We start from the raw sequence: 17,500 nt of genomic DNA, 5'->3' as shown, positions 1-17,500 counted from the left end.
ATCCCCATGTAATTCCCATGCTGACTGTAAGTAAAAGTGAGAAGTACAAGACCAGCACACCTGCGCAACATTCTCTTCTTCAGCGAGTCATTTTACTCATCTTTCACCTGCAGTTACGCTCGTGTTGCGCAACAGCGCAAGAATTTCTGTCACAAATATGGCAACCGCGACGGAAAAATCCCGCTACCACGCTACTTGCCCAACTTTCCCATATTCGTACGTATTTATGACAGTAAAAAGAATTCCACTCTACAGAAGTTTAACCTCATCTCCATCTCCAGTACAAGCAATACTGATGTCCTGCTGTTTCGAACAAATTACACCATCCGTCATTGTCATATCGGAAATGTTGGCTAGTTAAAAATGGAGCGTGATGACAGAAGGACAAAATCCTGAGCGAAACGACGATAGATGACGCCGTTGTTATCATCAAGCCTTAGATAATCAGGTGCTTGTAATGGGAGGATGAGTGAGAACTCATGCCTGAGAACAAAGTCCTATAAATATCCTTATGATTATTAATGTCCTCTAGAGGCGAAGTAGACAAAACTAGATTTCCTCCAGAATCCCGTGGCTTCAATAAATCAAATGCTCCCCCGCCCTATTGTTCTTCTGGACAGTAGACAGTTTTGAGAAAAGGAAGCGCAGCTAGAACATTCTTGCTACTACTCCTTCCTTCCCGTCTTTCTTTTCTTCCTCAGAGTTAGATTTCCAGTGGCTTGACTAATCAGGCTTTTACACTCAAACACGCTGCTGAATATTAATCGACAGAGCAATCTGAGAAACGAAAAAAAAAAAAAAAACGAGAAAGAATAACATCCGTCAGTGATGTGGTCTTGGACATCAGGGATGAAACCTGAGATGGAGATCTAAAGCAGAATTCTGAAATAAAACCACTTTGGGCAACCTCAAACGATCTCCTAACTTGCACCAAGTCTTCTGTAGTCTTCCTTTTTGTTCAAGGACGGAAAAGATCTCAGTAGCTAACCAAAAATACCTTATCCTGATCAGTGAGACGGATGAGCACCTGGTTCTGGCGACCCGCGAGTTGGATTTATAGGAGCTACTTCAGAACACAACCCCGGCTAATTAAAAGGTTTTCGTTATCCTGGCGTCTGGATGGCGCTTGCTAATCTCGTAGTCGGTTGATGTCCATGTTAATGATATGCTCGCATCCGTGGCCTTGATCTCACAGGTGATTAATTTAACTAGTGTGGCAGAGCGACCAAGCATTTTACCCTTCGTTTGAGGCCTGTCGGATTCGGCAGACCGCACCATTAAATACCCATCGGCGTGAGCCGGGTCTGATCGCGTGTACTCGCGCTTCTCGATTATAGTGCTGCATATAATCTGCAATTGCACACAGCAGTCATGTGTACTAGAGCAGACAGACTTCATAACTGTGTATAACTGGGATAAGTGTTTCACTTGAATACAGTGCGACCTAAATGGAAGAGGAGCATCTGAGAATACTTTATTATTAGAGCGTAAAGAAATGCCGAGCTGTAACGGGTCAGCGCTTTTCGTGGTAGATTGGTGGTCACCTTGGAAGTGTTGTTCCTTTCGGTTCTAGGAAAGTGAAACAGGAAATGCGGGTTGTCGACTGGCCGACCGGAATCCAGATGCGGACCCAGCAAAGTATTTCAGCGGACCGAACATACTGTAGCAGAGCAGCTAAATGTTGTAGTTTTTTTTAAATTGACTTGAATTCAGTGACTGGTTTCTTACATATGAAACACTGCGGATAGAATTGATCTAAATCACTCGCGTTTATCCTAATTATTTAGCTGAGGGTAGCTCATCAGACCAGAGACTAGCTACAGCGCTGGAGATATTAGCTCACAAATATGTTTATTCAGGCCTGCGGATCACATGCTAGCTTTGTGACTTCCTCAGACAGGCACTACTTGTTTTTCTCACTCTCTCTCTCTCTCTCTCTCTCTTTTACACACACATCTGAATCCATAGCCATGGGAACAATCAGGCTGATGACTGCATTCTCTGATCAGCAGTCTTATCACTGTGCTGCCCATTTCCTTCTCCTCTATTCTCCGAATGCGGCATCAGAGAGACAGAAATTTCCAGGCGAAGACTAAGTGAACACTCGTGATAAGAAACAGAAACTGAGCTAGTGCATTTACAGGTCACCTTTCTAGACAAATTTAAATACGCCACTGTTATCATGGTTAACGTAAGCCTTATATTTATATGTTCCCAAAGTCGATTAGGAAAATATGAAATTCCGCATTCAAGCTCGTCTAGCTTTGGCTTGGCCTGGTCACTGACTGACAGACACATGTGATCCCTGTGAGATTAGGTAGGCCACATGACCACAGCACTTCCTCCCACAGCGACGGGATCAGCTGAGCTGTCCACTCGGGTTAATCGCCTTTAACGTTCCAGACCAGCTAATTACTGCAGCGGAAAGAGAAAAACTCCAGACAGAACGACAAACAAAAACGGCTGGAACACTTCCTGCAAATCCTGTACTATACTACATTATAATTCATCATATAGTACCTAATACACTCTAAGCCTGCTCATGATCAACTTTGGTTTCATGTATAACGCTTTGCAATACATAACTTCGTAATAATACCGGCACACGTCGTGCATTACAACACGTGTTTGTATGAACATTGTAGACACAGAGGTCATAATGCGCTATAATGCCTTACGACTAGCATTCCATCTACTACACCAGAGACTTTCATATGCACAAGCCTTACTTCATAAACCATATATAAAGTAATAATACGAGGATCCATATTACCTCTAACATCTCGAACACTGAAGACAAGTCATAATGCCCTATAACACAGGTTCTGCATTATAACCTGCAGCACTGATACTATACCTCCGTTACAGTGTATTACAACGCTTATGTCCATGTCTACGCTTTATTAAGCATTACGAATGATCTGTAACTACTTAACATAAGTGTGTGCAGTTATGGTTATATTAAAAACACTGTCTAAAGCATGAGCGCATGACTTTGTGTCAGAATATATAAAAACATTATAAGATCTGATCATGAGCACATTGAAGACATGTCATAATCCGCTAGAACACGTGCACTGCATTACGAACCACGGCTGAGACACCGACGCCGTGCTATACTGCATTAAAAAAAAACGAACATTTATATATCCTGACATTACAAAGTCACATGTTCATGCTTATTAAGCTTTATGCATGGGCCGCAACTAATCAGTGGTTAGATGGTAGCTATGGTTAGATTTATAACACTTTATATAGCATGGGCACGTGACATTATATCAAAATACCTATATAACGCATTATAATTCTGTTCAGAAGAACATTGCAGACTCTATTATTGTTTACTAAAGCATAAGAACAGGGATAATATCTCTACCACAAGTTATAATGTGTTATAGAGCATTACAAAACCGGCAAAATCTGCAATATTCATATGTTTATGCTGATATAGAGTGTTATACAATTAACCATAAACACTGGTAAGCAATATACAGGCTTATGTTGGGTGCAATAAGGTCTCATGGATGCTATATAAATGATTATATATGCATTTATAATGCATTATGACTACAGAATATATGAAATATCCTATTCCTAGAAAATATCATAAGCATATCATTTAAGCATCAGGCATCACATCTATATCCATCAACCTGGAACTACATGAGGTTAAGTAGAGAAAAAAAAAACGGCTTCATAGCGCCATGTACGGTTTTGCCTCTGCCGTCGCTCATCCAAAAACACTCTAAATATAGTTTCGCTATAGCAACCACATTTAAGATAAGGACTGATTCGTTTGTTGTGTTCGCGCTCTAAATAGAGCCGTCAAGACGAGCCTCCATAGCAAAAGCAGCAGGGACCAATACAGATCTTTCTCCATTCTAAAAATATAACTAATAATTAGGACAGTGTGAAGGTTGCACCGGAGAGGAAAAAAGCTTAGTCAGGGAAGGCTGTAGATGAGAGAGGAGAAAAATCATTCACTGCTCTAAATTTAAACAATTAGGCCTCTTTTTCATGGTCACCGAGGGTAAGTAGGAGGGGAAACAGGAAGAAGAAGGATAAACAGCACGCAAGAATCCGTCCCCTGCTCACATGAAAACTGCAACACGTTGCCTCAAGACAGACCAGCTTGAATCAGTTAACACTAGCTGTACTTCAGATAAATAAAACTAGTCCGCTTTTATTTTGCCAATTAAAAACTTGATACTCGTATCGATCGTCGTTGATTACATTTACATTTAGATTCAACATCAACCATTAAAGGTGCAGTCTGCAAGTCAGGAAATTTTGTTATGATATATATATATATATATAAAATAAGAAAATCGATCGATACGAGTATCAAGTTTTTAATTGGCAAAATAAAAGCGGACTAGTTTTATTTATCTGAAGTACAGCTAGTGTTAACTGATTCAAGCTGGTCTGTCTTGAGGCAACGTGTTGCAGTTTTCATGTGAGCAGGGGACGGATTCTTGCGTGCTGTTTATCCTTCTTCTTCCTGTTTCCCCTCCTACTTACCCTCGGTGACCATGAAAAAGAGGCCTAATTGTTTAAATTTAGAGCAGTGAATGATTTTTCTCCTCTCTCATCTACAGCCTTCCCTGACTAAGCTTTTTTCCTCTCTGGTATATATATATATATATATATATATATATATATATATATATATATATATATATATATATATATATATATATATATATATATATATATTCTCCTCATACTGGAGAAAGTGTCTGCTTAGAGAAGAAATTCTGGTTCCCATGCCATCCCACGCTCTTCATCCAGTAGAAAAAAACACTGATGTGGAGCAACAACATCCAGCCAATCAGAACAAGCATCTATTTGCCTGTTAAACATGTTTGCTCTTCAAGCTGTGTGTGCTGCTCTTTATAGTGTAGGGTAGAAATTCAGGCACACACACACACACACACACACACACACACACACACACACACACACACACTAACCACAAGGGATTAGTGGGGGGAAAAAGCTGGCCCTCATCTGTCTTACTTCAAATGTAGAAAAATATATACGCGTGTTAGATTTCACAATTTAATAGTTTTTCTGTCAAAATATTCAGCTTCCCCCCCCCCTTCTTCCAGCTAAATAAATACACCACTTTCTCTCTAAAAATTGTGCACGTTCAAGACTCCAGTGTAGTCTAAAACACTGTACCAGAAGATGCCCCACAGTGCATTGCCTCAAGACCACATTCCCGAGTAAAATCACATTCCGACAACACTTCAGAAATAACTAGCGCAACACTCCGATCGTCTGAGAAGAAACACACGCAGCTCTCCAGCGCACATGCCGTCATGACTCGATCTAGCCGTTTACAGGCAAGCCGGGAACGCGATCATACGGACATTTCCGAAAGCTAAAAAATACCCCAAAGACACCCAGACGAACAATTCAAGATTCCCGAATGCGAGTCAACCTGTTGCAGCATGTTGTCTTCATTAAGCCCTGCTTCATGTCTGTAGATCTTCTCTCTCTTCTCTCTTACACCCATAAACTCCAAGCTGTGGTTTGATACGGATACGGCCCCCCAAAAAACCCCCAGATGAGTCCCCCTCTTCGTCGTTGTGGTACTCGTATAGAGTGTGAAAGCTGTCTCCGACTATGTTACAGGGTTTCTAGTCGAGCTGGCATGGTGAGTCTCGCAAGAGCTTTTATACGACGATGTCTGGTCGAGCTGGCTTGAAAATTCCCACGATCTGAAAGTATGCTTCTGTGTCAAGAAGCAGGCCCGGCCTCTAATTCCATCTACCTTCTGGCCGTCTACACGTCACGTGATCTCTCAAATGATCTGTGTGTGTTTTGGTTTCCACCCAAGAAGAAAAATCCTTCTTAAAGGCAGTTAAAGGAATTGATGTCAGGAAAGCACTTAGGAAGTGACTTTCACTGGTTTACAGTTTTATTGCTTGAGCACATCTCATCCTCATCATATTCCGCTTCTTCTTTTCTTTTTTTAAATACGGTTGTTGTGTGGTGTAGTCGATGGACAGACTCAGATCCAGCTAATCAGCATCTCTAGAGCATCTGAACATTAGAACGAGGAGCTCGAAAGGCAGATCTCCAGAAACAGGCCTGCTCACGTCAGCCCACTTCGTCAGAGCGCACGGGTTACTAGTTATATGTTCGGTGCAATTCTGATGCAACGTTTCCCAGCAGTGAAAATATTGCTAACAAGAAAATCCTAGCAGGCAGAGAGGAAAAAGAAACTAATTTAATACAAAAAAATAAATAATCCTAGCACGTGTCAGCGAACAAGAGGCGTTTTTTTTTTCTTTCGGAAAACAGAATGAAGAAGAACTTCATAATAAGTAGCTAGTCCGGTCTATTTTTAGCGACTGAACAGAGCACAGCCCCGCCCACTCGGTTTCTCCCGGCTCACGACACCAAGGCTGGGTCAAAATTCACATAAACACACTAGTGACGAATCGAAAGTAACCACGACACAACAAGCACCAAACGTGCATCTTTCAAGTCCTTTTCTCCGTCTGAAAACTGTCTTTTTTCCCCTTACCCGGCGAATTTTATTCCCATTTGTTCTGCCTTTAGCGGAAAAAGCGAAAAGAAGCATAGTTTCAAGTCGTCTCCGTTATCACCGTCGGAAGGACGAACATACGACGTTCAGAATTTATAAACGCTACGGCTAAACTGTAGTCGTAAGCACCTCGGTTTCCGCACCAAGCCGCCAGTTCCGTTAGAAATAAACCTCACGTCAATATACCCTACACTCAGCTTTCCCTGGACACTGACTACATTTACATGCACATCAAATTCCGTTTAAGGTCTATATTCGGGTCGCTGCTTTATTCCGAATACGATGTTTATATGCGTACAGGCGTAGGAATGTTCCTGTATACCGTTCCTAAATACCTAGCCTACGGCTAAGCACCTGTTAGCACCCACAATTCCTTGCAGACCGAGCATGCGCTTAGATCTCCTTTCAGTGGATTTTAATCTGAATCTGAATCGGGCGGTCGGATTACGGCATTTCCAGGACTCCATACTAATTAGAACATTGTCCAATTCGGATTCATTTCGAGAACATCGATGCGCACGTAAACGTAGTCAGGGATCACTTTTAACAAGAAACTAAACGCACTTGTACAGTACGACATTTAAACTTCTTCTCACTTTCATTGTGTCCTTTTCCTGTGTTTCCATGACGACCACATGTAATTGTAGATCCCGGGTCTTACTGGAGTCCATCAAAACCCGAGCAAGATAGAAGCATTCTGGATTTAATACACACTGTTTTCGAGTATGCATACTCCTAATTTAAGTACGCACACTAAATTTTCAAGTATGCGCACTACTTTATTTAAGAATACAACACTACTTTAAGTACACACACTCGTTCATTAAGTACGCACACTACGTCATTAAGTACGCACACTACGTCATTAAGTACACACACTCATTCATTAAGTACGCACACTACGTCATTAAGTACACACACTCATTCATTAAGTACGCACACTACGTCATTAAGTACGCACACTACCTTTTGAAGTATGCATACTTAATTTTCTCAGTGTGCGTACTACTTATTTTCGTATGCATACTTATTTTAAGATCTACTTCACTCGTATGTTCCTGTACTCGGTAGTGGATTTCTATCCGTGCCATCGTACCTTGAAGCTCCACCCACAACCCACACAGTATTTTATACTTAGTGTACACTTATCTGTCGCAAGCTTCAGAATCTTGCATGCAGTAGACTGGCTATCCACGCTTCAGTGCATATGCACTTGACAAATAATATCTTTTGTACACGCTGAATAAAGAACATAATCACAACCACAGTTTATCATGAGGTTTTTTTGTTTTTTTAAACATGGTACATGGACTTTTTGCCGGCGCTCTGTGAGCAAACCAGAATATTCTGATATGCACTACGTAGTGTGAAAATGTCTCAGCGTTAGAGCGTGATTGTTTGTTTGTCATGTCGACCACCCTGCTGTATCACCCTGTTGTTTAGAGACTTTACATGTCAGTAATGTGTTAAAAAAAAAAATAAATAAATCATGAGCAATTATTTACAGCTTATATACAGATAAAAAGAAGATATAAGAGAAGGGACAAGATGAGTCAAATAAAAAGAGATAATGCGAAGAGAAGAGAAGAGAAGAGCGAAGGAGATAAAAAGACAGATGAAGACAGGTCAAGAGAAGAGACAAGACAAGAAGAGACAGGAAATAAAGATTAAGATTGAAGAGGACAAAAACACGCCTCGGCAAGTAAATACTAAAATTGTGTCCCAAATGACCTACTGTACACTTACACTATGCACTATGCACTCTACCATCTAGTGTGTGGATTTTACGACGGTAACATCATCTCACATATATCACTAGCAGTTTTCACTAACCGGACGTATAAGCCGTTTCCCAGTCGATGGTGCATGGCGTCAAACGCATGTCGGCGCACGTGAGCCGCTCGGTTTTGCTGCGGCTTTCCCGTGCGCTGTTCCTTCGCCACTTGAGTGTTGTGAACAAATGAACCTGGAACCTGCCGTTTTTCACACAAGCCACGGTTCTGAACAAATTCGATGTGAACGCACACCTTCAAAAAAAGCGCTTGATTATGTTTGCACACTTACTTTGGGCACACTCACTTTAAAATATGCATACTACTTCTTTTTTTTTTTTTTTTTTAAGTATGCATACTCAATTTGTAAGTACGCATACTTAATAAAATAGTATACAGACTTATTTGATATATATTTTCATATATGATGTTTCTGTACTTAAATGAGTCTCAGTAACAGTAGATTTCTATTCATGCCACGATACCTTACGGAACCTCAGTCTCTGAAACTCCGCCCATAGCCCAGACTGCATCTTGTACTTTTTGTACGCTTATCTGTCACAAGCTTCAGAATCTTGCACGCAGTAATCTGATTGGTTCTATATGATTGGTTCCGTGTATATACACTTCTGCCACAATGAGCAGTCAGGAGACGAGACGAGATGAGGTAAGAGGAGAGATAAGAGGTGATGGAGAGCAGGAGAGGCAGGATGAGGCGAATGAAAAGAGGACGGATGGAGAGAAGAGAGGAGGGGAGATGAAAGGAAATGAAAGACAAGAAGATGGGGAGGGGGATAAAAAAGATAGATGCGGATAAAGAACAATAAAGAGTGGAAAGAAGGGGAGATGAGATGAGAGATAAAAATGATAAAATGAAGGAGATGAGCAGAAAGGAGGATGAGAGGAGAGATAAATGAGATAAAGGAGAGAAAAAAATGGATGAAAAAAGAGGTAAGATGATAAATAAGGGATACGAGATGAGACCACAAATAAAAGGCAGACAGACAAAGGAAGGAAAGGGGAGAAGAGAGGAGAGGGGACTAAACATGATGAGAGGACAGATAAAAACAGAAGAGAGGACAGGAGAAGGAGAGATAAAAGGAATACATAGAGGAGAGGAGATGAGATGAGATGAGATGAGACATGATGAGAGGAGAGATAAAAAAGGGATAGATGAAGAGAGGAGAGGAGAGGAGAAAAGGGACAAGAAGAGATGAGGAGATATGAAGAGGGATAAAAACAGAGAGATGATACAGTTGATGGATAAAAAAGATAGAGGAGAGGAAAAGAGATAAAAGTGGGTAGATAAACAGAAGAATAGAGGAGAGATGGAAGAAAGTGAATCTTAATGCCCTAGTAGAGTATTTTACTTGTGAAGAGGATCTCTCTCCCTCCCTCCCTCCATCACTCTCTCCCTCCCTCCCTCCATCACTCACTCCCTCCCTCACTCCCTCCATCACTCACTCCCACCCTCACTCCCTTACTCCCTCCCTCAATCACTCCCTCCCTCCCTCACTCACTCCTTCACTCACTCCCTCCCTCCCTCCCTCCCTCACTCACTCCTTCACTCACTCCCTCCCTCACTCCCTTACTCCCTCCCTCAATCACTCCCTCCCTCCCTCACTCACTCCTTCACTCACTCCCTCCCTCACTCCCTTACTCCCTCCCTCAATCACTCCCTCCCTCCCTCACTCAATCACTCCCTCCCTCCCTCACTCACTCCTTCACTCACTCCCTTACTCCCTCCCTCAATCACTCCCTCCCTCCCTCCCTCACTCACTCCTTCACTCACTCCCTCCCTCACTCCCTCCATCACTCACTCCCTCCCTCACTCCCACCCTCACTCCCTCAATCACTCCCTCCCTCCCTCACTCACTCCTTCACTCACTCCCTCCCTCACTCCCTTACTCCCTCCCTCAATCACTCCCTCCCTCCCTCCTTCACTCACTCCCTTACTCCCTCCCTCAATCACTCCCTCCCTCCCTCACTCACTCCTTCACTCACTCCCTCCCTCACTCCCTCCCTCAATCACTCCCTCCCTCACTCCCTCCCTCCCTCCCTCACTCACTCCTTCACTCACTCCCTCCCTCACTCCCTCCCTCACTCACTCCTTCACTCACTCCCTTCCTCCCTCACTCATTCACTCCCTCCCTCCCTCCCTCCCTCCCTCACTCACTCACTCACTCCCTCCATCACTCCCTCACTCACTCCATCACTCACTCACTCCCTCCATCACTCCCTCACTCCCTCCCTCCCTCCATCACTCACTCACTCACTCACTCCCTCCCTCCCTCCATCACTCCCTCCCTCCATCACTCACTCACTCACTCACTCACACGTTCACGTTCTCTCCCAGTCTAACAGGAAAAGTCTGATAGCTTTAATTGCATCATGCAGAATCATTCAAAATGGGCTCTGATTATTTCGTCACATGACCTACTCAAAATTTTCAGTGGGGAAAAAAAAATCCAAGATTTTGGGGCAGTGACACTCAGTTTAGCCAATCCCTGAAGGCTAGAGTTTTGATTGACAGCTTGTTGTGACATCACCGTTGATAAGACTGAAGCAAGGGGATGAGAGGGGGACGGATTCAGCCAGCTGTGTTCTCTAAACGATTGCACAACATAAAACACGGTCCACAGTTCATGAGCAAGCACACACACACACACACACACACAGAATCATTGAAATGGCCCAGAACTGATGAACCATCATATTAACATATTGTTAACAATGCAATGTTGTTCAACAATGTTGCTGATTGTGTGTTATGTAAAGAATAAAACAACAGGCTGTGACCTTACAACGTTGTGTAATGTTCATAAATGTTAAATAAGCATGTCCTTAAAGAAAGCTTTACCAATATTGCCTTGGAGCCAGATCTACTGTCAGAGCTGCTGCTCTAGCAAATGAATCAACACCTTCTGACCAATCAGAATGGAGAATTCGGCAGCGCTAAAATGCATCAGCACTATAGTGTAGTAAATCTTAACCACGTGGTACAAAGACTACACATACAGCATGACACAGTCATAAAGCAGCGGTTTATCCTCTGTTCTTTTCTCCGTCTCTACGGCGGAGTTACGTCTGATCTCAGGGGGATCATTGGAACTGTAACGGCTGTGTTATAAATGGCTGAGGTGGACATCTGGAGTGTGGAATTGTACACTGGGGGTTAAAATATGTCCTTAGGCAGCATAAACACTTTCACGATCACATCTCTCACACACTCGCCACTTCATCAGGAACACTGTGCGAATACATCCTACTTTGCCTCAATTCGGCGCAAATTTTCAAAAAAAAAAAAAAAAGCCGCAGCAATCTCGAGCATTTTTGGCTGCAACGATCACAAACTCCATGAAATCCTGCATGGACTGGATGCTTGATGTGAACGTGAAGTGAAGCTCTTGACGTGCATGATTTTATGCATTGTACTGCTGCAACATGATTGGCTGACTGGATGATTGCATCAATCAGTATGTGCACAGGTGTTCCTAATAAAGTGGACGGTGAGTGTATGTACACACTCAATTTTTTACTCGCTCTGACTTCTCCGGCAAATGCTTGCTTTGCTAGCGTGTGTGCGTGTGTGCGTGTGTGTGTGTGTGTGTGTGTATGTCATACATCATCTCTGAGAGAGCCATTAAAAGGTTCTACCCTCTTCAGCACTCGGAGACTACAGTACTACGAGCGAGGTGCCGTATAACCAGAGCATATTATCGAGCTTTGATGCCGCTGCTGATGGCTTACCTTCCGCCTCATTAAATCAGCATGATCCTTCTTACTCACTCACTCACTCACACACACACACACACACACACACACACACACACACACACACTCAGCACTTACATCACAGCTGCACAGATCTGTGTGCACACCAGGATTAGAAGAAAAGTCCTTATGCATTAATTATAATGCATTTACAAGGCGTGTATAGAAATTCTCCACCGAATCGTATACACTTGGGCATGTTTATGCTTGTTGAACGAACAACTAAATGAATTAAGATTAAGGCCGTGAGCTGTAGGAGTGTACCGATCTTACATTTCTCCATCACAATATTTACCAAACAAACCATCATGGCTTACGATATGATCACAATATCTGTATATGAAGAGGGGGATTGTATGAGGGGCGGAAACGTAGCTAAGGTTGGCTTAATAAATAAGAAGAACAAGAAGAGGAAGAAGAAGAAGAAGCATATTTAGTTTAACATTGCTAAGCATTAGCATTAAAAATACATTTTATTCATTATACATTTTATACATAACACTTTATGACACTCGCCACCTAATTGGCTACTGAACATTTTCAAAACTTTTTTTTGTGTGTTTTCGTTTGGACTTTTTATAAAAAATAAAAATAAAATAAAATTAAAAAAAAAAAAGAAGACATTCGTGTGGATTCTTTTAAACGATGTTTTCCAAAATATCCATATACATGTGGATGGGTCCCGAGACTCATCACTGGATGCTTAGCAAGTGGCCAATTACGACTCCTCAAATATCAACATAATTTTCTGTTCGGACTTCCATTCTTTCCTTCTACAGTTGCTTGTTTACAGTCTCCCTCACCACCACCCCCCGCCCCCTTTCACATCGCCTTCTTTCTGACACCGGTGTCAATAATAATAATTACAGAGGCACACTGATTTCCCATGACAGCCTGCACACTCCTCCCTAAAGCAAGGCCACAAACTTCTCTACTAAGTGTGCGTCAATCCATCGACTGTCCAAAGGATTAATCTCATGCACAGGACATTCGTCCAGAATATAGAATGGTATGAGAGCTTATCTGCACTACAGCAGTGGCCCACACATGTACACAGCGATTACAATGAGTCAAGCCAGGTCGAGTCGAGTGGCTTTGTCGTCATTTCTACCTTATACATAATAGACAGTGAGATCAAACGATGTTTGACGTTATTAAAGGGCACATTAAAGGAGCAATATGTGAATATTTTAGGAGCCCTCTGCTGCCTGGGAGGTGAATTACAGACAAAGTGAAAATACTGACGCACCTTGTCCATCCCTCAAACTCAACCTCACGCTCTCTTTTAAGCCTATACATGCCTATAAGTTCTGAGCACCTCTGTTTTGGGTCATTTCTGGGCCTGAAGATGACTGAATCCAAGACTGAAATGAAAAAATTCGCAATTTTCTTGATAATTATTCTACTATTTTCTATGCAGCTATACTGTACATTAAAGGGTCTAGAAACATTTACAATTACTGTACCGTTAAATAACGTAACCCTGTTTTAAAGCTCTTTAGGTGTTATGAAATAGGAAGTGCTGAGAGATGTACTCACTGTCCCAGATTTACGACGCTATACGACGAGAAGGAGCTGAGGCTGGCGGGTACAAAGAGTGGAAAAGCTTGACGGCTATTCTGAACCATTTATTTCCGTGAAGACGGAACTTCAGACCATTCAAAGCGAAAGGTTAGTACCGTTGTAAAACCTTGCCCATTGATTGCTGTATTTGGGATTCCTGATGCCTCAGTTCCATTGAACTCGATACAAAAGGATGTTATCGCTTTCACATCCCTTATAGCAAGACGTTCCCTACCGTTGCATTGGAAGTCTGCTAAATATCCATCTATCTCCCAGTGGCTAAAGGATGTGATTTTTTTTTAAACTCGAGAAAATAAGGTATACGATGAGGGGTTGTACTGACAACTTGGGTTTTTTTTTTAATAAATGGCAACCCTTTATTGCATATTTTATGGAGTTACAGACACTTCCCACTTAAATTTTTGTGCCCGTTGTTGGGTTTTACAATATCTATATAACCAGCGATAGTTATTGGTTAGCCATGGTGGGGCGGGGGGGGGGGGGGGGGGGGGGGGGGGTGTGTTTCCTGTGTTAATATAAAAAGAAGAAAACTGTGAATGATTGTTGCTGTGTGTCAGTCGGTTTGTTTTTCTTCTCAATAAAAATTTCTTGGAAAAAAAAAAAAAGAAAGGTTAGTACAGTTGTGTAACAGTTACCTAATTCGCAATGTTCCAGCAGAGACAGACAACTACAGAAAGAAAGTGAGATCAGGGGTGTAAACACTCCAACGCACACAAACAAACTGGAGCTGTGTCCACTTCCTGGTACGCAGGATGTACATGTAAACATAAATAACAGAAATTGAAATTTTAAAACTCCTACAAAAGAACTGAAATGAGATCCTACATACAAATAATACAGTACAGTACAATTCAGACTATATATATGGTGTGTGCAAAAGTTTGCACCCCCCCCCCATGGTTTCTGATGGTGAAAGAACAATATTGCCTCTAATTTAAAATGTATCCAAGAAATACCAAAAACGTGTGATTGTAATTTACAGCAGCACAACAGTCCATGAGACAAAAATCAACAAATAAAATAATCCGAAAATAAATCATGACGCTCTAATTTGACCTCATTTGTTAAAGCCAGTGTAAGACGTCTAGGAGTTCTAACATACGTATTATGAAGAATCTATGATTTCAGAGGCTTCAGGGAGCTGAATATAAAAGCAAGACAAAGGAGATGGTAGTCGACCTCTGCAGGAGGCCAACCCGGTCTACGCCGGTGAGCATCCAGGGTATTGACATCGAGAGGGTGGAGACATATAAATTCCTGGGTGTGCACCACAACAATAAACTGAACTGGTCCACAAACACAGATGTCCTGTACAAAAAGGGCCAAAGTCGTCTCCACCTGCTGAGAAGACTGAGGTCTTTTGGTGTGTGCAGGACCCTGCTTAAAACTTTCTATGACACTGTGGAAGCATCTGCGATCTTATATGCAGTAGTTTGAAGTAGTAGAGTTGGGAGCACAGAGAGGGACAGGAAACATCTCAACAAACTGGTTAAGAGGGCTAGCTCTGTCTTGGTCTACCCTCTGGACAGCATAGAGCTGGTGGGGGAGAGGAGGATGTTAGCTAAGATGGCGTCTATCATGAGCAATTCCTCTCACCCCCTGTATGAGATACTGGGGTCCCTGAGCAGCTCCTTCAGCAGCAGACTGCTGCACCCTCAGTGCACGAAAGAGCGCTACCGCAGGTCCTTCATCCCTACAGCAGTCAGACTCTTTAATGCAACAACAACATAATGTAGCACTGCTAGCTGTTTTTTGCATCATCAACCCACACATTATTATTATTATTATAATTATTTGTTGTATACAACAAATTTGTATTCATCTGTACATACATTGAGGTGTCCATAGTGTACATATTACCATTATTATGATATTTTTTACTACTCTAATTCTTATTTTTCTATTTCTATTGTATATACATATTTAGATAGTTTATTTCAATTTTATTCCTATATTAATATGTATTCTTTCCTATCTGTTTTTTTTTTTTTGTGTAATTGAGCTGCAGTAACGAGGGAATTTCCCCAGTGTGGGATCAATAAATGTTCTTATCTTATAACAATCTAAAAGCTGCTTATTTCACATGAAAGAGGTTAGAAAAGGTAAAGAGTGGGTATACAAGTAATTAGAGAATTCTTGTATTGTATTTTGAAAGGGGCGTGCAAACTTTTTAACTGACAATTATTTAGGGCTTTTTGTGCTACCATTAAGTTAACATACACTATTTCATTACGTCTGTGAAACATGACGCAGTGGTTTTGTCCAAACTTTTGCACTTCACGGCATCCTTTGCGTATACCACACAATATATATATATATATATATATATATATATATATATATATATATCACACACAATATATTGTATAAATTGCTAATTATTATCGAGTAGGTTTAGAAGAATACAGTCAACAACCAGCAACAAGATTCAGTTAGGGGGGGAAAGGGGGATGAAAATATATACTTCCTTTTTGCAACGTTAGCAAGTCATGTGACTAACTACCTGCATATTAGTTTTAGAGTTATACCTGAAGAATGAAGAACACTTTCGGTTCATAGAGGATGAAAAAGCAGATGGAATGTTTCCCAAATAATTATACAGCAATAAGGCAGGTATAAATAGTGTTGTAAAGCATGCATGCTTGTGCATGCATGTCATACCATGAGTTTTCATACTGTTCCACACCTATTATGAAGATTGAGGCAGTGAATTTACATTCATACTTTTTATATCTAGGTAAAGGACAGTGCAAAAAGACGGCCACGCGAACACAAATACAAAACTAGTCACGGTTTTAGAGTTAAAGCAAAAACCCTATTCAGGACATTGCTATTTTTTGGCAAATTCAGTTAAATGCTGAGGGGGAAAAAAAAAACAACAACTTCAGAGCCTTTTAGTCTATGTTGTTAATGGACATAAAGCAGTGTAATAAATGTACGAAATAATAAACGATCATATTAAACAAGCTCAAAATCAATGATCCTGGAACTGAGCGTGTGCAGCATGGAAGCTCATGTCCATCAACAGAGTCCTTCTTAAAGCTTAATAAGCAGCCTTCCTTGGACGAAGGATGTTCCGTCTATAGCAGCATCTAGGAGGCTTCTCCAGGCTGATAATGACCAGGTCTTGAACCCATTCAACATGTTCATCTCCGGTCTCAGTAGCGTCTGCTAGTCCAGACGCTAGTCCACCCGAACAGGTACATTCATAGGTACATAGCGTCTCTTCTGACCTTTTCCATTCACAATAAATGGCGTTCCTCGGTCAGCGAAAATGTAACCTTTTGATATCGCAGACGCATGATGATGAGGGTGTGATGACAATTCCACCGTGGTGGAATGTATTGCGACTACGCAGCTATTTTCATGTTATGTTTGACTGCTTTGTATAACATACAAGCATCAATGAGGGTCTCCAAAAAAAAACCCTCAAATGGAGTAGATGGCATAAAGGTCACGCACGTACCTGGCATGCTCTTTCTGTCGATTTCACGTTTCACTGTAGACGGGAAACTTTTGGGGAGAAATGATTAAAGCTAAAAATGTCGTTCTGACACCGCGTTCAATACGATCCAGCCCCAAAAAAAACGAAACCCTGTGAGGATTTCTTTTGGAAATCAGCCTGGATATTTTAACCTAGATATAACAGCGGTCTCTTCACGTCCTCTCTTATTTTCCACTCCTGTCTCACTCGCCGTCATCCTCTCGCTAGGCCAGTCTCCACGACAGCACTTTAGATGAAAGAGCAGCAGGGTGGAGAGAGGCTTTTCACAGGCATACGCACATTCCCTCTTCTCTTCATCTAACTCGG

The 17,500-nt window shown here is 41.7% G+C and overlaps 1 protein-coding gene across 11 annotated transcripts in view; it reads right to left on the bottom strand.

The window, feature by feature from the left end:
- atp11a (ATPase phospholipid transporting 11A) overlaps window positions 1–17,500 on the bottom strand; it is a 107,305-nt gene that overhangs the window by 83,159 nt on the left and 6,646 nt on the right. For 9 of the 11 annotated variants that reach the window (XR_008393477.1, XM_017457773.3, XM_017457774.3 and 6 more), the window contains exon 1: window positions 5,447–8,022. The exons of the other annotated variants lie outside the window; for them this stretch is intronic. Coding sequence is in view for 8 of the 9 variants with exons in the window: in XM_017457773.3 (XP_017313262.1) it covers window positions 5,447–5,521 (75 nt within the window). In the remaining variant the exon portion in view is untranslated. Of the gene's footprint in view, window positions 1–5,446; window positions 8,023–17,500 lie in introns of those variants that run through there. 11 annotated transcript variants of the gene reach the window in all.

Source organism: Ictalurus punctatus, chromosome 26, assembly GCF_001660625.3.
Source record: "Ictalurus punctatus breed USDA103 chromosome 26, Coco_2.0, whole genome shotgun sequence".
NCBI lineage: Eukaryota > Metazoa > Chordata > Actinopteri > Siluriformes > Ictaluridae > Ictalurus > Ictalurus punctatus.
Note: the sequence above shows the minus strand (reverse complement) of the source record. Positions and strands in the feature narration are given on the sequence as shown.